Below are 27,024 nucleotides of genomic sequence, written 5' to 3' on the forward strand. Positions count from 1 at the left end.
TGTTAATCAATAAATTAATCAATGAATGATTGATTTTTGTTATTCATCCAAATTAAATGTTTTGTTTATCAAAAAGGAAATTATTTCCACAGCTCACCACAGCCGTGTAACTGTCACATTGTATTTTTGAAAAGTAGTTCTAACAGTTTTTCTGCATTTCATAAAATGATCATTTGATATTTAAAGAGCAAAACCTAACTTGAGACATTATGCAACATTTCCATATTAATTATGTAGGTTAAAGCTGCAGTCTGTGATTGGCACATACATTCTTGTACTTTTAAATGATAGAAGACTACATCTAAATTCCCCATGAGCTGAGTTCAACTGTCTAACCCCATCAGAACCCCAAAAGCTTGTTGTAATAGCTTCAATCTCATGGATTGCATCTTTTGCATTCAAAGCTCTGTCTATTCATTTCAATTACAATTTTGGTCATTTAGCAGACACTTATCCAGTGACTTACAGTCAGTGCATTCAAATAAGGTAAGTCAGACAACCACATCACAGTCATTGCAAGTTAAATTTTCCTCAATAAAGCAGCTATCAGCTAAATCAGTGCAAGTAAGAAAAGACAAGTGTGAGTGAGAGAAAAAAAGTACAACAGTAAGCTGTTAGTAAATTTGTTTCGTTTTTTAGGGGGTGCTAGGCAGTGCTTAATTTGAGGAACAGGATCTGGCACCTCTCAGATTTGACTTTGTTTGTTCCGGCACCTAGTTTCCAAGATCCGGTACCTCTCGCGGCATGATTTATAAATTATTTCACTGTTCGCACTGTAGACATTCGAATAAAAGCGATCAGCATTAAATCAAGTTTCCTCCTTGTTATTTCTCCCGCCCCCAGAAAGACCATAATGTAAAAGCACGTTAATCCTTCTATGTAATCATCCTATCCTACCACACTGATTCCTGACCTGCTCTCTTATTTGTACATATAGGTTATGGAGAGGGCCAGTGGGGTAAGTAACTGATCTTGACACAGGTCTTGGTAGAGGTGGTCAGCTAGTGAAGAGGTCCCTACGTAATCACGTCACGTAGCCTAATCTAGTCGTCTCCCTACTGATTTTGAATCGTGGGAAAGCAAAATAAAAAAAACTGTAAGAAAAAACAATAGAAATGGTAATTTTTCAAGACCAAAAATCCAGAGAAAGATGGTGAATCAAACCCAAAACGAGCCAGAGAACTGCCAGAGCCGGAGGAGAGGAGTGAGGGGCAAACTGATGGCGATGCTAATCCTGCCAGTTCAGCATCACAACCGGCACCTCCACTAGCTAGGAGTGGAGGGGCAGTGCATCCACCAACAAAGTACTCGGAGAAGATGCAATTTGCTCTTCAAGAACAAGCAAACGTATAACCCCTGGCTTGTCATGCAGAATTCAAAGTTGGGCTGTACAACATGCACAAATGTAGGTAGCTTGGGTCTAGAAATTACTGGAGGTATAAAACTAGCAAAAGTTGTGGGTGGAATGTACAGTAAATTGACATCCTATGCATCAGGCGTAAAAAAAAACAACAACAAAGAGCCCTCAGAAAAAGGTTTTTGAATATGCCTGAACCAAGGTGCATTTGGTGGCAGCAAGCCTTGTAGACGAGGCGGGCATCCAAGTTAACACTCAAAATTAAGAAAGAAAATGGACACTACAGCCAGTCTTCAGAACAGGCTTTGCGCAGGAAGTTGACTCGCAGGAGTTAAATGGATTTGACATGGGGAGAGTCATTGTGGGAGATTTTGAAAACTAAGGTAGGACATTTTTTCCCTTGACCTTCACATCACAGATCAAGATTGTAATCTGAATATGTGCTTCATATTATCACATAGACAGGAGGCCTTTTACTTAAAATAATAGGTTTCTGGTTTTACTTACATTTTTGAATAGAGTACTTAATTTATATGTTGAAAAAGACTGGCATTTGCAAATAAAAATCCAAGGTAGTATGCTATATTTGAACGAATATTTCTAAGTAACAACCAACAACTTAAAAATATGATATTCAAATTATCATTATTATGTTGGACTGACTAGATCTAGTTATGAATGTCAATTGTGCTTGGAACATTTCAACAGACGTCGTCTTGATCTCCCTCCTCTGGAATGGCCATGCGGCAGGTAAGGACCAAATTATAACTTGGAATGTAGTTTGGACATATTTTCAACGAAATGTCTAAAATATTTGTTAAATAATATTCTTCAAGTACGAAGCCTTTAGCTAGCTATATTGCCAGAGTACGTTATATATTTGCAAGTTGATAAGCTCGCTAGTTAACGGCCGTGACGTCTGTAGTTAGCTAGTGGTGGGCATGCTACTAGCTAGTAAGTTAGCAGTGCATTTACTCGCCTCAGCGCTGTTTATAACTTTTGTCATTTTTGTGTCCGTTTTATATTAACCGAAATAGCGATGTAACATATTAGCTACCTAGCTTACCAAAAAATGCATCGTCAGCAAACATTACAGTAGAACTGAACACGTGCCCCTGCAAGGTAATGTTTGCCTGCTAGGCAAGCTACCCTGGAAGAGACAGGTAGGAACAATACCTACCAAATTAAATAAGGCCTGGAAATGTTTTGTTTGTTTTACCTTAACATTTGCAAATATCCACACACAACACATTTGTTATGACTATTTGTTGGTGTTTAAAATATTATGTTTGATTTGTGTGTTCTATTTCCTTTGGGTTTGGTGAGTTTTCCATTTGTCTTAGTGCCAAGGTCTCTTAAAGGGGCACGCAAACACATGGAATTTTTTTTCTGAATTTTAATTAAACGTGTGAATTATTTTGGTTAAAGAATGTACTGGAACCCTGGGATACAACATGTATGAAAGTTTGACTGTTTTTCATTAATTTGTCTAATATAGTAAGAAACACTTCTTTGAAGGGTTTGTATGACCTCTGACCTCTGTCATGACTTTCCATTGTGGCTTGATCACCCTCATTGGAAAGCCATTTGGGTAAAGAATTTAAGGTCATTTGTAATACTGATTTCAAGGTAATTTGTAATATTGATAATTATGATTAAGTTTATAGTTCTTAGCCATATTTGTTATTTGGATAAATGTGGAGGAGAGGGGCGTTGCCTTTGACTAAGGGTAGGCTGCCTTGAGTCTCTTTTCCTATGACCATAAGTACATTTTCTTTTTCTTTGTGGAGTTCTTCAGTGTAGGTAATTGTAATTTGATTTTGTTCTTTGAAATTTTGTTTTATTTTTTGACCACTAGTAGTGTTTTCTTTTTTTTACACATTACTCTCATGGAGAGTTATGTGTTAAAAATGGGGGAGGGTACAGTCCTTTGAGGTTTGGGATTGAAGTTTACACACCTTGAGGGATGTGTAGGAGTGATATGTGAATGACTGTATTGTTGTGTTGTTTGTTCTGTTCTGTTCCCGATGGGTTATAGGTCTAACTTCCTGATCCTGTGGCTCTGCGATGAAGTTGACAGTGTGATGGGGAGTATAAGCCAATTTGAAAGAATAGTTTCAATAGAATGTGTTATTCTCTTTGACATATGTTTTAGACATTTGTATTAAGAATAATTGGTCAAAGTAATAATTTATCATATAGTTAATGAACTGAACTAAACTGTTGTTCTGATCTGTCCTCTCCAGGTTATCATGAAAAGTGACATCAGACGGTATCTTAATGCATGGAAGAGATAATTGGGCCGAACAGTGTGTGTACCTCAAACCCCCCTCTAACTGGCTGAAGAAGAGTGACAAAGGCGTTCAATACAGCACTGTCCACACCACTTCTACCGAGAGAAATGAGTCCGCGCCAGCAACCGGTGTACATCATCCGATCTAAGCTATCAACTGCTATTCTCTCATGTATTTTCTCAGGAGTGTGAGAGGAGTCCACGTGGAGTGAGCATGGGGAGATATCTGTTCTAAACTTCTCTTATGTTGCTGGTATAGTGGTTGACGAATGGACAAGACATAATGGGTGGTAAAGGTGATGACGGCTCAGGTGAGATATTAAAATTGGGACATTATCATGGCCATCCACTTTGAACTGTAAAGCTATCTGAAGAAGACGAAAAGGACGCCAGAAGAATCAGTGCCTGGAGGAGGGGTTTGTCAACTGTGCCCATAGTTGATTTAGACTTTTGGGGTATCAGGTTGATTGTAGAGGTCTACACTACATAAAAGTATAGTAATTTAGATTCAGAATGCATTGAGATACTGATCTGTATTATAATCATTACAAAAAAGTTAATAGTAGAATTATGGGATAATTATACAGGATGTTAATATAAATGTTCATTCTGCCAATGTTGATGTGTGTTAAATATATATATTTTTTTACTTTGAATGATGGTGACCAATTTGAATCACTGAGCAATGTCATTCTAAATTTTGTTTTTTATAATTAATTGGGTTTTTAATTATGATTTGGAAACTGAATGATTTTTAAAACTGAAGGATTGATTTGAGTTTAGTATGTTAACTATATGAGTGAAGCCATTAATGTATTAGGGATTGATTGTTATGAACTAAAGATGTTGACACTATTCTCAGCATGCCATGGGTGAATGGAGAGGGTGAACTCTGATCTAGAGTGAAACTGATCCTAATCTATTTAATCTATAGGCATTGCCTTATAAATAGTGGAATCATGATGCTTGTCTTGGGTCATGTTCATTAGGCATCAATGGAATAAAATGTTGCTTTAACTAGGAGTCACTACCTGGATTTGTCTAACAAGATATGCTAATTTTAGTTTCTGGGATGGAAATAGTCATTTCCACCATACCATGCTGATCCATTGGAGTGTGATGGATAACTAAAGCTTATTTTATTAAACTCCATTGTTGCATGCACTGCATTATGCATTTAATATGTGATTTTCACTGTCTATGACGATATAGCTTTGAATATCATAAACTGTATGCATTTTTTGTTTTTCTTCATGGGTTCGTGCAGGTGACTGTGTATCATAACCTTCCCAGACAAATTGCTAGAGTGCTTAGAAAATGTGTTGGAGGTTGAAATGGGAGACAGTGCTAAGTTTCTTGGAAGGAGGCTGAGCCAGTGCTATGGCAGCCGGTCACGTGCAGGAACCCCATGCAATGAGTTATTGTTTTTATGCTTCTTGGTTTATGTGGAATATATGAATTTTTTACATGTGAATGAATGTTCTTAAATCTTGTAATTTTCTTTTAAGTTGAGAGGACTCTCAAAATGGGGGAATATGAGAGGAAAATTGCAAGATTATGTTATAATACTTTTATTGCATCAAATGGTTGTTTTATTCAACAGAATAGAGTATTCTTATAGCTATTGTGTGTGTGTTCTACTGAGGATGGGGCTCTGGGAAATAACACTGACAGGAGATTTACGATGTCTTTTGGGTGATTAAACCTAAAGAGCATTCCAGAGCATGAGTTAATGTTTCTGTTCTATACCGTACCAGGGAGAGATGGTTCCAGTTTGGAGTCGGAGGGCCAGACACAATGAAAGCTGACAGTATCTGCTGTGTCAACAGTTATGAATTATAGGTATCTTTCATACAAATCTTAACCTTGTGACTCATTCTATATATCTGTTGTTCGTCATGTAGGTTGAAAGGGGTGTATCTTGGCTATACAAGACCTATGTACTTGTCTTGCCGCTTTCAACGGATCATCAGAGACGGTGATTTGTCAACCAGCCATTGCAAAGCTCTCACTATTAAAGATTTAGTTTAAGTATAACTCTGACTTGTGTGATAAGTTTGTCTCTCCTCATTTGATAGTAAAATGAACCACCACACCATCCAGGAAAAAAGAGACATTGTGATCCGTGGCCTGGTCATTTACCTCGGCGAGAGGGTTGAGGTAAAGCTAAAAGGTTTTTATTTTTGTATCCATATTTATCTCTAAATGAGGTATCTTCCTTTGTTTCCTTCTCCTCCTCAAGTTGCACAATTAATGTAATAGCCTGGTCTGTTATTTCTTAATTTTTTCACTCAGGATGCTGACGACACCATGATCTGAGAGGACCTCGTTCAGCATGTGATGAAGGTGTTCACTGTGAAGGATCTGCACCAGAATACAGAGCATGGGATCTGCATCAAAGGAGCAGAAGTCCTGGCTGGTATTTGCAGTGTTACACAGTCATGTACCTTGCTTTTGGGCCTCATCTATGGCTTAAATCTAAAGTACCCCAAAGATGTGAAATATACCTTTTGAGGTGTTCCAAAACGTATTCTTCGAACTTGATGATCTCAGGACCTCCCCATGGGTCCAAGCTCTAAAGATGAAGTTACTTGTTTTCAGAGATATCTAAAGATATCTATGAGAACTCTCAAATGGCCACTCACAAACTGTGGTCTAAACCTTACTCAGTAAGCTGAAAAGCTAGTTGCTAGGTGGTATTGGAGCAACAGTTTACATTATGTGCTTTTTCAGGTGAGAGACATTATTAATTCCTGGTTAAAAAAACAACTTTGTTTTAAAACTTACTCCATATGCACTAGTGGATTTCTGAGATTATTTGTAGTCAGGTGCAAGCTATCTGGATGTAACTTTACCCACGGAGGCAAGCTGGAGTTATACCCAGAATGCTTATTTATACCTGTCAAAATAATATTGGCATATTTTTGTAACAATATGTGCAATGTAGGTTTTGAAAACCCATGTTTTGATTAAAACAGTTTGAGGTTGTATTTGAGTTCATATTGTGCTTTGTGTAAAGTCTATTAAGATAAATCGTTAATTTACATTTCTGTTAAAATATCGCTTTGTTGTTAAGGGGCACACAGACCACCATATAATTCTTGCCAAACTGTACAATATGTGAGGTCAAAGTGCTAATCCCAAACTATCACCTAAACTTTATGCAGTTGTGAAATAATTTGTAGTCAGGTGCAAGCTGTCTGGATGAAACTTTACCTAAGGAGGCAAGGTGGAGTTATACCCAGAATGCTTACAGATTGCAAAAAAATGAGCTCTCCATAAATGCTTAAGGAGTGGGGTTTAAGGGTCAATTTGAGATTGAAGTTTTAAGAAAACCTTTATTCAAAATAAAGTTGTTGAAGTTTGAAGTTGAACACTGTTGTTTCTCTTTGTATTTTCCCTTGTATAGAAATAATAATTATTAGTAAATTATCCCAAGTATATTGAGGTAACTAACTATTTACATCAGCTTTTTAAGTATAAACTCAGCAAAAAACGAAATGTCCTGTCACTGTCAACTGTGTTTATTTTCAGCAAACTTAACATGTGTAAATATTTGTATGAACATAAGATTCAACAACTGAGACATAAACTGAACAAGTTCCGCAGACATGTGACTAACATACATTTAATAATGTGTCCATGAACAAAGGGGGGTTAAAATCAAAAGTAAAAGTCAGTATTTGGTGTGGCCACCAGCTGCATTAAGTACTGCAGTGCATCTCCTCATGGACTGCACCAGATTTGCCAGTTCTTGCTGTGAGATGTTACCCGGTTCTTCCACCAAGGCACCTGCAAGTTCCCAGACATTTCTGGGGGGAATGGCCCTAGCCCTCACCCTTCGATCCAACAGGTCCCAGACGTGCTCAATGGGATTGAGATCCGGGCTCTTCACTGGCCATGGCAGAACACTGACATTCTTGTCTTGCAGGAAATCACGCACAGAACGAGCAGTATGGCTGGTGGCATTGTCATGCTGGAGGGTCATGTCAGGATGAGCCTGCAGGAAGTGTACCACATGAGGGAGGAGGATGTCTTTCCTGTAACGCACAGCATTGAGATTGCCTGCAATGACAACAAGCTCAGTCTGATGATGCTGTGACACACCGCCCTAGACCATGACGGACCCTGCGCCTCCAAATTGATCCCGCTCCAGAGTACAGGCCACGGTGTAACGCTAATTCCTTTCACGATAAACGTGAATCCGACCATCACCCCTTGTGAGACAAAACCACGACTCGTCAATGACGAGCACTTTTTGCCAGTCCTGTCTGTACAGCGACGGTGGGTTTGTACCCATAGGCGCCGTTGTTGCCAGTGATGTCTGGTGAGGACCGGCCTTACAACAGGCCTACAAGCCTTCAGTCCAGCCTCTCTCAGCCTATTGCGGACAGTCTGAGCACTGATGGGGGGATTGTGCGTTCCTGGTGTAACTCGGGCAGTTGTTGTTGCTATTCTGTACCTTTCCCACAGGTGTGATGTTCGGATGTACCGATCCTGTGCAGGTGTTGTTACATGTGGTCTGCCACTGCAAGGACGATCAGCTGTCCGTCCTGTCTCCCTGTTGCGCTGTCTTAGGCTTCTCACAATACGGACATTGCAATTTATTGCCTTGGCCACATCTGCAGTCTTCATGCCTCCTTGCAGCATGCCTAAGGCACGTTCACGCAAATGAGCAAGAACCCTGGGCATCTTTCTTTTGGTGTTTTTCAGAGTCATTAGAAAGGCGTCTTTAGTGTCCTAAGTTTTCATAACTGTGATCTTAATTGCCTACCGTCTGTAAGCTGTTAGTGTCTTAACGACTGTTCCACAGTCTTTAATTGTTTATGGTTCATTGAACAAGCATGGGAAACAGTGTTAAACCCTTTACAATGAAGATCTGTGAAGTTATTTGGATTTTTAAGAATTATCTTTGAAAGACAGGGTCCTGAAAAAGGGACATTTCTTTTTTTGCTGAGTTTAGTTGTGAGTATATATTTGAGTAGTAGGAACCCAATTTAAAAACATTTTGCTAACCTGATTAAATATTGATTAAATAAAGCTTCTCAGCAATCTACACACAATACCCCGTAATGACAAAGTCTAAACAGGTTTTTAGAATTTTTGTTGTACATTTATTACATTTAAAAAACAAATATGACATTTACATAAGTATTCAGACCCTGCTATGAGACTCGAAATTGAGCTCAGGTCCATCTTGTTTCCATGTATCATCCTTGAGATGTTTCTGCAACTTGATTGGAGTCCACCTGTGGTAGATTCAATTGATTGGACATGATTTGAAAAGGCACACACCTCTATACAGTACCAGTCAAACGTTTGGACACACCTACTCATTCAAGGGTTTTCTTTATTTTTACTATTTTCTACATTTAGAATAATAGTGAAGACATCAACACATATAGAATCATGTAGTAACCAAAAATAGATTTTAGATTATTCAAAGTAGCCACCCTTTGCCTTAATGAAAGCTTTGCACACTCTTGGTATTCTCTCAACCAGCTTCATGAAGACTGCTTTCCCCCAAAGTCTTGAAGGAGTTCCCACATATGCTGAGCACTTGTTGGCTGCTTTGCCTTCACTCTGCGGTCCAACTCATCCCAAACCATATCAATTGGGTTGAAGTCGGGTGATTGTGGATGCCAGTTCATCTGATGGAGAACGCCATCACTCTCCTTCTTGGTCAAATAGCCCTTACACAGCCTGGAGGTGTATTGGGTCATTGTCCTGTTGAAAAACAAATGATAGTCCCACTAAACGCAAACCAGATGGGATGGCGTATCGCTGCAGAATTCTGTGGTAGCCATGCTGGTTAAGTGTGTCTTGAATTCTAAATAAATCACTGAGTGTCACCAGCAATGCATCCCCACACCATCACACCCCCTCCTCCATGCTTCACGAGAGAACCACACATGCGGAGATCATCCGTTCACCTACTCTCCGTCTCAGAAAGCCAAAGCGGATGGAACCAAAAATCTCAAATTTGGACTCATCAGACCAAAGGACAGATTTCCACCGGTCTAATGTCCATTGTTCGTGTTTCTTGGCCCAAGCAAGTCTCTTCTTATTATTGGTGTCCATTAGTAGTGGTTTCTTTGCAGCAATTCGACCATGAAGGCCTGATTCTCACAGTCTCCTCTGAACATTTTATGTTGAGATGTGTCTGTTACGTGAACTCTGTAAAGCATTTATTTGGGGTGCAGTTAACTCTAATGAACTTATCCTCTGCAGCAGAGGTAACTCCGGGTCTTCCTTTCCTGTGGTGGTCCTCATGAGAGCCAGTTTCATCATAGTGCTTAGTCGTTTTTGCGACTGCACTTGAAGAAACTTTCAAAGTTCTTGAAATGTTCCGTATTGACTGACCTTCATGTCTTAAAGTAATGATGGACTGTCATTTATCTTTGCTTATTTGAGCTGTTCTTGCCATAATTTGGACTAGGTCTTTTACCAAATAGGGCTATTTTCTGTATACCACCCCACCTTGTCACAACACAACTGATTGGCTCAAACACATTAAGGAAAGAAATTCCACAAAATAACTTTTAACAAGGAACACCTGTCAATTGAAATGCATTCCAGGTGACTACCTCATGAAACTGGCTGAGGGAATGGTGCTCCGAAGGCACTGCATTTCAGTGAAAGAGGCGTCACTACAGACCCTGGTTCGATTCCAGGCTGTAGTACAACCGGCCGTGATTGGGAGTCCCATCGGGTGGCTCACAATTGGCCCAGCGTTGTCTGGGTTAGGGTCTGGCTGGGGTAGGCCGTCATTGTAAATAAGAATTTGTTCTTAACTGACTTGCCTAGTTAAATAAAGATTAAATAAAATCAAATAAATAACATTCCACGGAGGGCCGAGTGTCTGTGGGCTTTAGGTTTTTCCTTTCAATTAAGACCTTGACATCTAGTGAGGGGAGTTCCTTACTAATAATTACCTTAATTAATCAATCAAGTACAAGGGTGGAGCAACAACCCGCAGACACTTGGCCCTCTGTGGAATGAGTTTGACATGTGACTTAGAGGTGAAGTTTCCCATAGGTACAGACCTAGGATCAGTTTCTCCGCCCCCAATCCTAACCTAAACCATGAGTGGGGGAAATGAAGAACTGACACAAGATTAGTGTCTAGACGCAACTTCACCTTACACCGCACAGAAGCGGCAGCCATTTTCTTTCCCCTGTGGAAATGGAAAGAAGCTTTGTATTTCAGCTCTCTAGAGAGCTCTGGACATTTTATTTAACCTGGCAAGTCATGTAAGAACACATTCTTATTTACAATGACTGCCTAGGAACAGTGGGTTAACTGCCTTGTTTAGGGGCAGAATAACAGATTTTGACCTTGTCAGCTCAGGGATTCAATCTAGAAACCTTTCGCTAACTGGTCCGACACTCTAACCACTAGGCCACCTGCCGCCCCATATAGGAGAGGCAACCACTGGACGAAGGTAGCAGTTTGTTGAGCTGGAGTTAGAGGAAGGCAGCTGGAAGAGGGAAGGTGAGTCGGAAATGGCGGCGAGTAGTGTGGACAAAATGGAGGAAATTGAGAAAAAGTTGGTGAAGCAACAGCTGTGCTGGAATGCGAACAATACGGTGCTACTTCGAGAACACAAACTCTTGCATCTTTTACAGCAAAGAGCCAGGGAGTCTGGGGGGTGACTGGAGGAGCAATGGCGTAAGTGTTGTGTGATTTTCTTGGCGCGAGTACAGTTGGTGAGAATGAGTGGACGATGGTGAAGAAGAGTGGAGTAAAAAGGGCTAAAGTTGGAAATGAACAGCAGTTTATGGTTGGAGTGCAATTCACGAGCAAGGATGTTTTTTTGGGTGACCCGTTTGCTGTCTCGAAGATCGTGGAGGACAAATTGGGTAAAGTGGAATCGGTCAGAGTGACCAGGAGCGGTATGATGCTGATTTTGTGTGTGTCAAAAGCGCGAAAGGAGAAAGCTCTGTGGCTCAACAAGATGTCATTGTATGATGTGGAAAGCTATGATTTTCAAAGTAGGGCACTGGTTAAAGGTGCCCTCTCCGGTGTCTTGTTGGACATAGAGGCTGTGTGGTTTAGGGATAACATTCCAGGAGTGGTAGATGCACGTCACTTGAATCGAATGAAAAGACGGAAAAAGAAGGAGCAAAGCCTGTTGGTTTTACTGTCGTTTGATGAAGTGGTTCTCCCAACTTATGCAAAACTTGGGTATGTGAGATATGAGGTGAGATTGTATGTACAGAAACCGCTGAAGTGTTACAATTGTAAAAAGTTTGGACATGTGGCAAGTGTTTGATGAAGGAATAAATGTGTAGTAGTTGAGAGTCAGATGAAGCATGTTGTTATAATTGTGATGGGAATCACGTTCCCGGAGTGCCCTGTACGGATGAAGGAGGTCGCAGTAGCTAGGATCAGGGCAACACAGGAGGTCTTCTATGTGGAGCCAGGTAAAATAGCTGAAGGAGTGAGTAGAGAGGAGATGGTTGTGGATGTCCCACAGTCTGAAGTGAATGCCATGCAGAAGAAGGATCCCGACACACTAATAGCGAAGAAGGTGGACTTTGTTGCATTTATAGTGCAAGTGATAAATTGCGTTAGTCAAACTAATTTAAAAAAAATATCTAAAAAGCTAGACATCACTGTGAAGCCGAAATGTTACAGGGAATAGTGAATGAAGAGGTTCCCCCTTTCCTGGTTCCTGAGCCTGCGTAGGGATCTGAATAGTACACTTTTTGTTTTTGTTTGAAATTCAGGATAATGGAGTGGATCTGGTTAGTGTTTTTGGTAATTAGTATGAATTTGTTCAGCCAAAACATATTTAGTTTTGGGGGTATTTTTTACTACACCGTACAGTAGGTGGCGGCAACACACTTTATGAGTGTAGTCTGCCAATAAACCTCAAAGAAGAAGAAAGAGGCCACCACTAACAAGATGACAGCAGGCAGACACATGTAGACATCAGTCTTCAGACCAGAGAGAGACCAGACCAACTCAACAGGTTTATATTTTTCTAATGGGGTTCTCAAAACTGATTTATCAATCAAAACATGTCGTTTTTTAGCTAACTGATTTGTCTTAACGATATTAAAAAAAGGAGAGATTTGACCTCTATATGCAGCAAATGGCTAAAGGCAGATTTCCAAACTGTAAACACAATCTTAATTGTTTTCTTACCTTAATAGGAGATGAGTCTTAGTGAGAATTGTAATACAAGCTCTATGGAAAGCTCTGTGAAGTAAACAAAAACCGTTACAAATCTTTAATTCTAAGTCAAACACAAATTTTGTAAAATGATATTGGCGCAATATAAGTTGAATTGAAGTGCATTAGCTATTTTGTTTTCATACTTGCGTTCATTGCATTGTTTACTTTAAATGGCTTTTCATAAAGCTTGTATTAAAATTAAAAGAAAGGCTCAATAACCCTATTGAGGTAAGAAAGAAAATCAAGATTGTGTTAACATTTCAGAAAACTATCCCTTTAAGGTTAACATTTTAGAATTATGATTCTTCACATTTACTTGTTATGACAAAGCGAGAGCTCTATATCTTGGAAATAATATTTTATTTGTGGAAAGCTATCCTTGTATATTTGTTTTAGGTGATTTAGCATGTTTGTGTGTGTTGTAATAATTTTGACATTTGCTAATTGTAAAATTAATCATTGTTACTATCCTTAAGTATAGAAGTTCAGATCATTATTTTGTGAATATATATTTGGTAGTGTGTATAACATTATATGCTGTCATACTCATTAAGAATTTGGTCTACTTGTGTGGTTGTTAAATTGTATTATCTATACAGTGTATCTGTCTTTGTATATTCCAATGAATTTGTACACTATAGGGCACACTATATGTTGGGTCCTGTGTGACTGGTCACACGTGTACATCCCATAGAGATAGATAGAGATCCCTACTGCCACCTGCAGTTTTGGAATGTTTGCTCACAAGTGTAATTCAATGGCTGGGAGGTCCAACCCAGTTGACTACTTTAAAATGGTGGAAGTCCTCAATGGCACTGCTCATGTGTTCACAGACACAAAGATATGTTGTCTAACTAAGTCTATGATACAGGCACACAGGTGACCAGGAAGTGGGGATGCACAGGTATGGACATCATCATAGAGATGGAAAGAGGTATCATCTTTGTATCTGTGCTATTGTGGCATCTGTGGTAGCATGGACAGCACCATTGAGGCTATCTCCATTTTAAAGTAGTACATTTTCTTCTTCTATGTTTGAATAAAGTGTCAAGCTAATATTGGTGATTTACCACCACCTGCATTGCTTGAGTCCTGATCCAAATGTTGTGTGTGATTCATTTATTGTGGCCACTAGATAGCTGTGATATAGCTTAAATCCATTTACAAACCCTAGCACCCAATTTGAAAAAGAAGACAATGCTCTGATCATTGGCTGATTGCTCCAAACCCATAGGAATCCTCACCCATTTTGAATTCTTTAAAATGGTGGAAGCACTCAATGGCAGTGCCCATGCTAAAATGGATTATATCCAAGTTGAGTCCTCTAACTACCACTATGGGCAGCATACAGTTCTGACCATGCTCACTATGGAACTAAGATAAGGTAATTACATCAGCCTGTATGGAATTATTGGTATGTTTTAACTTTGCTGCTAATAAATGGACAAAAGACCCAACTGAAGATCCACTTCTGGAAAGCAGTTATGTTCAATATTTTACAATTTACTATATATTATATTAATTTCATCACTCTCTTGTCACAGAGAATTTTCCTGTCGAGCAGGAAATGCAAATTGTAGTGTATTTGGGGTTTAAAAAGGCTTCTCAAGTTTGTAATTTCCATGAGTCAAATGAAGAGTACATGAACATTTGCAGTCCCACCTGTGCTAGAGTGGCTATTTGGACATTTTGACTAGGTTAGCCACTATAACAAAGGTAAAAACTGAGGCTCGCTAGTGTAATCCAAAATGTCCCATTTAAATTTCACAAGCCTCTGCTGTTTAGTTGTGGCCTTCACATGTGTTCCATCACAAACAACAATGCACTCTGTAAAGTGCTTTCATGAAATGTGGGATCAAACTAGAGTGGCTAGTGACAGAACAACTGGTAAACAATTCCAAATGGCTCTTTTTGTATACCTTTTCAAATGAAATGAATATGACCTTCGCAATGATTCAACAGTCAGTCAACAAGAAATAATACACAGTAAGTCAAATCTAGCGTAACATCTAGTGAAGTCATTGCCTAGAAACAAAATGGTGGAAGGCTCTGTTTCCCAATCATGTAATTTGACCTCAATATGACAAAGGTAGTAAGGTTCCAGGGAAAGCCACACGGTTGATTTGCATCCTTTATCACTAAACTTGACGTGATATAAAACCTGCCTGTTATCTCTGATCTGCTCCTATTTACGAAGTGTTGTGTAGAAGGGAAAGACTTTTGCGGTGCAAAATAACATTAAAATGAGGACCAATGAGCAAATTAACATTATGTAGTCCATGACATTGTACATGTAAAAAAAAGTCATTTAGCACATGCTCTTAGCACATCGGCAGATTTTTGACCTATGGGATTCAAACCAGCAACCTTTTCATTTCTGGTCTAACCGCTAGGCTACCTGCCACCCTAATACGTGGATGACAAATGAGGGATTTTTGCCACTCCTGCATCACTATCCATTAAGATGAGAAGACAACCAGTTGTCTTTGAACAACTTTAAATGTAACAGAAAAATATTTGTTAACTTTATCTTGGCAGGGCTGAGTTCTAAATTTGACAGTTGCTGAGTACACACTTGTTGTTGAACATCTTACCACAGAAGTGATCCAGACAGTTTGTTTCCACTCAATGGCAATGATCAGCCACTGATTATTGATGAAAATTACAGGGAAGGCAGTAACTAATAAAAATGTATTTATGCAATTTATTTGACGGTGACAGTTCACATTAATCAACATGTCCGTTTACACATCAATGTAAATGTGCCAGAGTAAGCTATAAAGCTCATTTACATCCTTACTACCTGGGCATGCAACAACACACAACATACTGAGTGTCATTTTCAGATAATGGTTAGCATGTGAATATACTTTATCCATTTAAGTTTAAAAAACACTGTCTAAGTGTTGGCAAAATTACTACAATGGCACACAGTAACCTAATATTACACCCACAATTTTGCAAGAGTCAACAATAGAGCAAGAGGCTTGTCTTGGGAGTGGATCAGCTGGCTGCTCTGCTGTGAGTTGCAGCGCTGCGGGCCAGACTGGCAGAGAACAGGCCCAAGTGCTGTCATGTAGAACCTGCCAAGCAGTGCATTGTGGGAAAAGGCACGGGTCACTGGCTTTGTGAACTGAACAGGGAACTCTAGTCTCTCATCACTTGAGACAGGCAGAGCTGCACCTCGCATGAGAATTCAGCCAAGGCAAACAGACTCAAAGAGAAGTCGTTAGGTCCTCCATTTAAACAAATGATCTTACTCTGTTTGGTTTTATGCTGTTTCATTACTGAATGCTTGAACTAACCCAGAGAAGTCATCATTGCATTGGTAGTTCTCCACTTAAATGTGTAGGTAGGGGGACACTACTGATGACTTCTATCCTGCAATCCTCTCCAGGTCATAGTTTAGAAATACTGTGGGTATTGTTTTATATATCTTCTGATAATGATATCGGTGTGTTGTAGTTCTCTTGCATTGAGGTGAAGTACTGGTATGTACTCTACCTCAATGCAAGAGAAATACAACACACAGTAACAGAGGGGATGTGGAGTCCTGTAATCTCTAGATTAGGGGGATTTGGGAGTGGTGCCTAAATGACTGCTGTATTGTATGGCTGGGAGAGGGCCGTGGTTTGCTCCATGCACTCGTATTTAGATAAAAGCCACAACACACCATCGTTTCCTTTCATCCCTTATGCCAGCTTGACAGGTGCCTTGGTTGAGTCACAGTGGTTTATGTATCACTCTTTTGCACAAAAATATAGGTTTCTCGATCTTCCACAACTCAGAACAGAAAAAAATAACAATAATCATCATAATTAAAATGGATTATGAAATAGGTTTACCATGCACAATTCCTCACGGTATTTAAGGTATTGAAATAATACTGAATGGCGGAATTGTTGGTGATGATTGCAGTGCATGGTTGACAATTGCACATGCTTGATAAAAAGCTCCTTAGCTTGGTTCTGGTTGAAGTGCATGCTTGCACTGTAATCCATGCATGCGGGTGTATTGTTCAGTGACATTCTCAATGGTCTGGAGGACTAAAACCATTGCGTTCAAACAATAGCAGCAGCTGGACATCAATCATTTCACTTCCAAATATCATGGTATCATATTGCCCTCATTGAGCTTAAGCAGATCTGCCTGTTTGCAGCCATTTAACACACTCTCCACAACTTCACACTCATACCACCTCTAAAGGAGGGGAATAAGATATAAGGCGTTGAGCCACCTGAGCTGTTGAGAAGGGGATGGGCATGTTATAATAGTGCAGTTTAGTTGCCACAATCTGCAACTGGAAGGTATTCTTGGAATGGTTGCTTCAGAATCTCAGAAGTTTGTCATTGTTAATAATCGTCTTTACATAAATCTGAGACGTTCAATTTAGTGATATGTTACGAATTAAAATTCAAATTACATGTTCCGAATTTGCAAAATGTACAATATGTTACGAATTTGCATAACATACAATATATTACAAATTTGCAAAACGTACGATATGTTACGAATTCTAGCTAGGTGGCTAACGTTAGCTAACTCGCTTAGGGTTAAGGTTAACTTTAGGAGTTAGGTTAAAGGGCTAAGGTTAAGGTTAGGTGAAGGGTTAGCTAAAACGGTTAGGTTATGGTTATGGCCTTCCCTGTGGCTCAGTCGGTAGAGCATGGTGTTTGCAACGCCAGCATGGTGTGTGCAACGCCAGCGTTGTGGGTTCAATTCCCACGGGGGGCCAGTACAAAAAAAAATGCATCAAATGAAATGTATGCATTCACTACTGTAAGTTGCTCTGGATAAGAGTGTCTGCTAAATGACTAAAATGTAAATGTAAAAAAAAATTTGGGTTAGGGGAAGGGTTAGCTAACATGCTAAGTATATAGTTGCAAAGTAGCAAAAAATGTGTAGGTAGTTGAAAAGTTGCTAAAGTTGAGATTCGAACTCGCAACCTTTGGATTGCTATACGTTCATTTTGGTGAAGATCTCTGGATATAGTTTTCAGTTTAGGCAGAATAGAAACAGTTCTGCGTATTCAACGGCATCATCTGTCAACAGATTAGTGTGGAGGAAATGTTCTAGCATTTCGAGGGAACACAGGCCAATCTTTACTGTTTTAAGCTTTTGTTAATGCATGATGGACAGGGAATATTTTTTATTTTTTTTCGCTTTCATACATTTATTGATATCACTTTGTTGATAAAGTTTTGTATTGAATGTATATGTCCTGAACTACTGTATAATACATTAAAAGTATTTCTATGGAAATAACAGGGTCGTTCCACAAAGAGTACCTTTACGTCGCTTTGATATTTTAAATAGAAATTGTGAACCAATATTGCATTTTAGAAGCCTGCTATATTAAATGAAGTACCCTTTAATATAGACCACATACAGAATTCAATACATCAGATTTTTAATATGAATAAAGACTTGAAGTGCCAAAATTCTGCATTTTGTCCAAGTTTTCACCATCATTGTAAAACCATGGTTATTTTGTTGCTTTGACAAAGTAATTTATGTCTGATTAATATTTATTTTATGTGATTAGTGATTCGTTTATGTCTGGCCGTCATTTTAAGGTCAATCCTGTTACGTGAACTGAACTCTCATTTTAATATGGTGAAACTATTCCTTAAAAAAAAAATCTAAAGAAACATTGAACATCTAATAGTCAAATCAGGTGAAGTGGTTATACTCTTTTTGGCCATTTTCTGGTGTTTTGTGATGGAAAACTGTGTGGATCGAGCATAAAATATGTCAACCCTGTTACCCGTAGACTAGAAGTGTTTTAACAATTTAGAAAAATGTAAGCTTGCATTTTATTGCCACTCCCTGTTGACAGAAAAAGCTTCTATTCCTCTTGTCAAAAGGGGATTCATGGCACATTTAAGATGATATCGTCAACCCTGTTACAGTCCACCCTGCTATTTTATTTGGCACTTATAGTCATTTTTGAGATTGGAAAACAGGTTTTTTATTGTGTTGAACATGTGTTCTTTATGTCAGAATGTAAAAATGTTATGAAATCTCTCCCCCCCCAAATTAAAACCATATTCATAAATATTTTGTAATGAATGGCAAATATTTTTATGCTCACTGGATCATATTACAAATAGAAATGGCAGTGCTGTGCTAGTTTGTGCGTTTGTTATAATGTAATGTACATAATGCCATTCAGCATACAGATAGCCAATGCAGGTGGTAGAGGTAAATACTGTACCAAGCACCTTTGTGATCCATTACCCCTTCCGATTCCCACATCTTTAAAGGCGTTCACCCTCCGTCTCACAACTATTTCATGCATTTTAAGAATCCGTGAACACCTGAGCCCATATTCATAAAGTGTATCAGAGTAGAAATGCTGATCTAGAATCTGGTCCCCTCGTCCATGTGATCTTGTTCATTATGATCTAAAAGGTCAAACTTATCCTAGATCATCTCTCCTAATCTGAGATGCTTGATACATATGGCCCCAGATCTGACTCTATGTACCAGCAGTGTTAATTTTTTAAATATTTTTTTATTGTTTTAGTTTTGGATTCAACTTTTAGCAGAAAAGATATCTATGAATTGTTTTCTCCAGAAAGAAATGTGTTATTTTTTTATTAATCCTATGTGATGCAATTCCCACAATTCCCACAGACAAAGACCTTCACAACTACTGAACTATAGCAACATTGTTACAATGTACATTCTCTACAACTGGAACTGTCTCTCCTCAAATGTAACAAACTGGAGAGGATCAAATACGAACGTTTGATCTGATAATCCTTTCAAGCTGGGCTGTGAAAGGTGCTTAATTGGCCCGGGAATCTAGGATGTTGCCTACAGTGGAAATGTAATGAATAGATCACCTCAGAATTATCATGGAAAAACAACCAATTTGGAGGGACAGTTCCATATAGAGTATTAATAAAGGTAGCCCTTGTAAACACACAACAAATAGCCTTTACATAACTCTTTGTTTACATATAAGAGAATAGGAGTATTTGTACATCCAAATCATGTTACATGCACTAAGCCTGATCTTTCTTTTGGTTTTGGCACTATCCTGTGCTGCATTCTTGTTTGGTCTCAAATGGCTTAGGCTGCTGCATGGTTGTTCTGTAGAGATATTGTATTTTATCTGGCGCCTTGCTTTGCTCTCATGACATCAGTCAGTAAATCTAGCATGGGGAGACTTTCTGAGCTCCCTTTAATAACATTATCTCTGATAGAATGTAAGAATGTAGAGATTGCAGTCTGAGGGCATGGGTGATTTTACAGAATTGTACCTTATTTCACTTCCTTCTGTTAAGCAAATAGATGTACCCAGTAGAATTATGAGGTAGCCTACATATTTTTGAGATACTGTAAAACTTTCTTCAGTTTGGGTTTGTTGTTAAATGTATCAATGTACCACTAGCTATTACATCTGTATCAACTGTCCAAATGGTCATCCTGCTACAATGCCTTGAGTCAGCTAGTTTGAGCTGAAATCAAGCGTCACACAGGTGCCTTTATACAGTGAGCTATTTCACTCAGAGATCTGTCTGTTTCCCTATCAGTCACTCAGGGGAGACAGTCTGTCTCCTGAGAGCAGGTGATCATTATCACCTGTCTCCCACAGGTCCGCTGGTCATGCCTCACTGTATGTGGGTGGTGGCATAAAAATAAAATGACTAGAACGAGTAAGCCCTTCACACCACAGCAACTTGACTGTAGGTACACTCAATATGGCTGAAGGTCCACCCATCACGGAACATCGACTTGAATGGGAATGTTTGTTCTGGTCATTCTATTTCTATGGGTAGCAGTGATTACGGTCTCTACAATGTCTATGGTGTCTACGCCTGGCCATGTTGTATTACTCAGCATTTCTCGCCCGTGTCTCTCCACCACCAAGGGCATTAGCCTATTATAGAAGCATTTATTCACAAACCTCAAATTCAAACAATTACTGTCAATGAATTTCATTTCTAATCTAAGTGGGATGGTATTTTAGATCAAGGCCTATTCAAATTATAGTTATTTTTATCGCTTTGGTGCTATTTTCACAAGTATGTGGAAACTCTTAGTACAAAACTCAAAGCAAATCATCAAAAAGGCTGCTTTTTCAAAACTTTAAGCACATTTTCAATTGATATACACAATCACACAGTAATTTATTCACCAAACCTAATCCGTATTTCATCTATATAGAAATACCTTTCATATTAAGCAATTGCCTTTCACAATGCAACGCTCGCAATACTTTTCATATGATTCTCTTCTCATTTGTTTAAACCCAAATGACATGCACGATACATGATAACCATACATAAGGACTACTCGTTATTCCTAATTGATTTCACATAGTGGTAACTACAATTGGTCACCATATAAAAGGGTGAGTGTGAACAAGGGATAGGAAGAAACCAAAGAGCTCGTAGACAAGGGACCCGTTAGAGAGGTGGGCATGGGCCCCGTCACTACTTGTATTTGTGAGAGGTATTGACATGTTGAATGCACCGAGCTGTCTGCTTGAACTACTGGCACACAGCTCGGACACCCATGCATACCCCACAAGACATGCCACCAGAGGTCTCTTTACAGTCCCCAAGTCCAGAACAGACTATGAGATGCACACAGTACTACATAGAGCCATGACTACATGGAACTCTATTCCACATCAAGAAACTCATACTAGCAGTACAATTAGATTTAAAACAGATAAAAATACACCTTATGGAACAGCGGGGACTGTGAAGCAACACAAACATAGACACATACATACAAACACACGATAACATACGCACTATACACACACACACACACACACACACACACACACGTACTCATGGATTTTGTGTTACAGATAAGTGGTAGTAGAGTAGACGTTTGAGGGCACACACTTAATATGTTGTGAAATCTGTTATTTAAAATGTATAACTGCCTTAATTTTGCTGGACCCCAGGAAGAGTAGCTGCAGCTAATGGGGATCCATAATAAATACAAATACAAAGAGGTGGACATCAAAGAGAGGGAGACAGATGGCAGTGAACTGTTGTGTCTAATGAAGTCCAGGCCATCGTCAATGACCATGTGGTAAACAGAGGCCTTTACCATGGCAGACACTGCCAGATTAGTTCACCCCAATGTGAAAAGGTCAGAAGTGGTTCAGGCATGGTTTCGGGCCCATCCTCCATCCGTGACCCTATACCTGCCCCCCCTACTCTCCTTTTTTTCCCCCAGCAAGGGAGCAGATATGGTATCACGTCACGGATGGTTTTACAATATTCTGCCATGAAATAGTCCAGAGAATACTTCTACTTACAGGTCTGGATGGAATGGAAATGTCTATGTATGAATAAATACAGAAAAAGAATACAGGTAGAGGTGTGTGTGGGTGTGTGCGTGCATGCATGCATGCATGCCTGTGTGTGGGCATAAGTCAGTGTGTTTCAAAATGTGAACGTGCTATTCATGGTGAACTGTAGAACGCACTGTGTGGATAAAAGGGAATTTCCATGTTGCAACACTACAGTGTCAGGCCATTAGGCCCAATCTGTCATTCAATCCATTTACTGAAAAGATTCTTGTCATATTTCGTGTTGACATAATATTATATAGCTATAAAGTTTGTCTTAATTGTGCTTAAAACATGTATTTCTATTTTTAAATGTCTTATTTTTCGAATTAAATTGGTGACAAAACCTGAAAAGCAAAAACGAAATGTATGATGTGAAATGTTAATGGGATATTCGTATTTATGTCGTTGACCTATATAAATGACATTATAAAAGGATGAATGTAATTTATAAAATTAGGGTGGAAATATTTTAAATAAGGCTGTCTGGCCTGCATCATGTAGCGGATTGGTAGTCTATGTGTCTCTATATTGGGGTAAAAGTGCGGTGTCATTGTAGGTCAAATAGTTCATATAAAAGCTTGCAGTAAGAGAAAAGTCAGATCACTCATCCCTGCTTACAAACATCGCTTGACGCGTCAGTTGAACGCACTCGCACAATCTATAGTTCACCTTGTTCTATGCGTTTCAAAGGGCTTAATAGTATTGTAGAACTTCACGAATATCGATAAACAGACAGGCAACATGTCTGTGACCTCCTTTTCAACCTAAACAAATAACCGTTGACCCTAAAGAACCCAGCAACAGTGTGGGAAAAGCGGCAATATGAAAGGGTGTCCCAGCCAGGGCAGCCATCCCTATGGGAGGGTTTTAAAAACAGTAGCGGAATGCGCGTCTCACCTGTGAACACTATTGTCCAAAACTTTTCCCGTGTGGTTGGACACTGCAGCGCCTAAAACTGAGGAAGATTTAAACTACATGATAAGATGGACAAAGTGGACTTTCACGATGAGCAGCGATTGGACATATTGGATCTAACCGACTCGTCCTCGGGCATGGCCAAGGGCTCCGCAGAGAGCACAGACAGCGCAGCGGAGGGTGTGGACGAGACTGGCAAGGCCAGAGCGGGTCAAACGGAGAAGCCCCCGTACTCTTACGTCGCCCTCATTGCCATGGCCATCAAGGAGAGCCGAGAAAAGAGGTTGACCCTGAGCGGGATTTATCAGTTCATCATCTCAACATTTCCCTACTACGAGAAAAATAAGAAGGGGTGGCAGAACAGCATTCGGCACAACCTCAGTCTCAACGAGTGCTTTCTCAAAGTACCCAGGGAGGGCGGAGGTGACAGAAAAGGGAATTTCTGGATTTTGGATCCTGCATTTGACAACATGTTTGAGAAAGGGAACTACAGACGCCGAAGAAGGGTGAGGAGACCCTACAGACCTGCCACCGTGCCTTACATAGCGGGGACCACCTGCATGGACTATCCGGAGCACTTCTACCTGCAACCGAAACCTGTCTATGTACAGGCGCCTTTTGTCAGTAAACCCTGGACCCTCTCCCAGCCAAACTCACCTCAGGCCACCTCATACAGCTACCCCCAGTCGCAGCCCATCAACGGACAAGTGCACTCAGTGTCCCCAAATGGATACGCCAGCTCCCCTGTAACCTACTACCACAACCATCAGTTCCACGCCACCTACAGTGCTTACCACCGACATGCGTCCGTCCTGATGCCACATAACGGATGCCCCTGTGGTGGTATGACCCAGCCTTTGAGCCCCAGCGGTGGCTCGACTTCCCAAGCGTGCTACCCCCAGTTCCCCTTTGCCAGACAACCAGAAATGCCACTTGCGCACTCATTTGAGTAGAAATGTTGGACTCGAGCACTTGGAACGCCTGTTTTTCAGCTGTCATTCATACAATACAATAGCCAGTTAGTGTAAATATAGACAGCTTGTTGTTTTGATATGTGCTAAGATATTTTATAGCTTATCAACGAAATACGTTTTTTTTGGGGCTAAATAAATATGTCAATCTGCTGAATTGTGTTAAGATGTTCATGCTATTCAAATATGCATTTACAGTGTCCGTTAGTTGGGGACATTGGACATTAATTGTGGACATTCGTGTATTCTGCTGTCCAGAGGGTGACACGTAGGCCTATGTAGATAGACCTATTCTTCCCCAAAGAATTGAGTCAATTTCAAAGAAGATGTGTCATGCTTCTTTGTTACAGGTAGGCTATTAGGCTTGTTGTAAATGTTATGTATTTTCCGTTTTCTAGTGTAGGCCTATACACTTTTATATGCCCGGTATAAAAGTTGAAGAAATGATTCTTGAAGTTTTCCTCTGGATTTTCAAGCCGAGGCATTTGGATTCGTTATAAGTTCATTGAATGTGGAATGTGTGGTATCCAGCATCTTCGTTTATTTCAATAAAATGTTATTTTTCAATCAATATTGCCTCATCTATTTTGGGTTGCACAAACAATCTTTATCTCCTGTATGTAGGCCTATGATCCGATGTTTTTCAAACATGGCTGGGATAAATTTGATCAAGTTATTAGAATGGGGAAAGAGGCCAATGGTTTGATTAGCTAAAACATATTGTAGCCTACTGTTTAAAAGTAATATTTGAGGTGCATGTGTCCTCTTCTTGTCAAATGGCAGGCATATTATATTAATTCATGGAGATTTTTTGATTAACCTGTATGGCCTATTGACTAACCATGGTTTCAAATAATCTAACCTTTCACGTGCATTGAATGTGTGTTTAATCTATCCAAATACCAGAGGTCTGGTGATGCATTGGCCTAAATGCTACTGTTTCAATTATTGGAACCTAAATGTTGTGTGTTTAGTCACCATCAAATAAATATATTTATTTCAAAATGTGTCATTTAACTGTTCATTGGCCTATAAGTGCTTAGATTGTATTGGTTGATAACCAATAGGAATTGATCATCTTGACTAGTGACACCCAAATCCTGATATCATGCAAGAATGGTGGAATTGCGCACACTAGACCTACCCGAGGTTATAATTCTGCTGATTGATCCGATTACTATGAAACTGTGCGCGTGTGCGTGCGTGCGCACTTTGCCCACCTGTGCCATAAAACCCGGGCCTCTTGGCAAAAGACAGGCTACAATAGCATGGAATAGAATTATACTGATTGTGAATGGAGATTAACACATTTGTGCATATAGTGCCTCCATGTGGTCAAATTTGAAACATTTATTTTGAGGATAAGGCATGTGTACCGTCTCCAGCACATCACAGTATTACAGTATTCTGCCTTCAAATACTCCTTGGAATCAATATTCCTGTTGGTGAAGTCGTCATAGACAAGCTACAGCTAGGATTACATTTGAGCTAATATGTAGTATAGTCCAAGTAAAAAAAGGTGTCCTTCCCCCTACCGGGAACAAACATTTTCTTCTGGAACACATAGCTTCAACATCTTTTTATGAACATAGTCCCTCTGACTAAAACAAATAATTTACTAGAAATTCTAACAGATCAAAATCTGTGCAATGGCCATTATTTATACTGTATATATAGGCCTACCCATTTATTCTTCAACAATTTATACTTCACTAGTGAGCTCTGTCCTCCTCCCACCCTATAATAACACACAATATACGTTTTTAATAACTTAATTGTTAACAAGTAACACTTGAACAAACAATGTATAGCTTCTGTTTAAAACTATCATGTGGCTCTCATACACTGTCAGTCCTTGCATCTAGTGTGCTGTCTATGAATTTGAGAGGTTACATTTTCCCAGCCCAATCCCCATACACCAAAACAGTGGTGGGGCCTATACCATTTTTTTTTTACCAGCCAGGTAGCTTTAATCAACCAAATGCAGCTTTCCCATATAGATCTTTGTGTCTTCACATTTGCAATTTACAAATACAGTTATTTATTAGGCCCACATTAATTATGGCTTTTGTTCATTAGACCATGCAGGGTTTCCCAAACTCGGTCCCAGGGCACCCCTGGGTTCAGGTTTTGTTTTTTGCCCTAGCACTACACAGCTGATTGAAATAATCAAAGCTGGATGATGAGTTGGTTATCTGAATCTAAATGAACAACAGAGACTAAATTTCAATATCAAAGTTTATTGAAAGAGTTTGGGGAATGGCCTCCTCTCCAATAAAATATTTGCTGGAAGCCCTATGCAGGGGAAAGGATGTTCCAATGATGGTCCTTATAACCCAACAAGCACACAACATTCTGGTCGCGACATCATATGACCAAAATATGACCAGTTTAAAACATATTTTTTAGACACAAAATATGACCAGAAAAGATGTATTTTGCATAACGTCTTCCTAACTGACTCAAACCAGACGTAATGACAGGTCTCACGGAGTCATTATATAAAACAAATCTTAAAATATTGAATATTCTTAGGTACATGGACAGATTGGGCTTTATCTGTGCAGCGCACATGCCCCTTACCCTTCCAGTCTTCAAAGTGCCCTTTTCGGTGCTGGTATCATTTCTCCCCAAATGTATACATTTTTTGTCGTTGTTCTGAACCCACTGCCCTAAAATCGTCATTGCATTCTAATCTATGCTTTAGAACCACAAGTTCAATGTCAATGACCAGTTATCAGCAATAGCGCGCAAAGGCCATGTTACATATTCTGGCGAATTTATTACGATAAATTCGTAATAAATTTGTGAGCAACGAGCACTCGGCACGCAGGCTGCCCTCCAACGTGATGGCGCCGTGCAGACAGAACATGCTTTCCACCCGATCCTGCAACCTCTGCTACAAGTATAGGGCGTATGGTTGTATGATTTAGCTTGCTCCGGATTCCAGAGATACGACATGATGTAGGCCTATACC

At 39.6% G+C, this 27,024-nt stretch overlaps 1 protein-coding gene and 1 long non-coding RNA gene across 2 annotated transcripts; both read left to right on the forward strand.

Moving 5' to 3' along the window:
- The first annotated feature begins 1,513 nt into the window (after positions 1-1,513).
- On the forward strand, positions 1,514-6,530 carry LOC115168936 (uncharacterized). Its single transcript, XR_003870777.1, has 6 exons — positions 1,514-1,740; positions 2,066-2,107; positions 3,396-3,781; positions 5,408-5,492; positions 5,729-5,810; positions 5,946-6,530. It is a non-coding gene; the product is annotated as an uncharacterized LOC115168936 (long non-coding RNA).
- A 16,091-nt stretch (positions 6,531-22,621) lies between these two features.
- foxl2l (forkhead box L2-like) lies at positions 22,622-24,618 on the forward strand. Its single transcript, XM_029724466.1, has one exon. It carries the CDS (start codon positions 23,145-23,147, stop codon positions 24,027-24,029), a length of 885 nt encoding a protein of 294 aa, XP_029580326.1. The 5' UTR covers positions 22,622-23,144; the 3' UTR covers positions 24,030-24,618.
- The last annotated feature ends 2,406 nt before the right edge of the window (positions 24,619-27,024 follow it).

This window comes from Salmo trutta, chromosome 30 (genome assembly GCF_901001165.1).
Source record: "Salmo trutta chromosome 30, fSalTru1.1, whole genome shotgun sequence".
Classification (NCBI taxonomy): Eukaryota; Metazoa; Chordata; class Actinopteri; order Salmoniformes; family Salmonidae; genus Salmo; species Salmo trutta.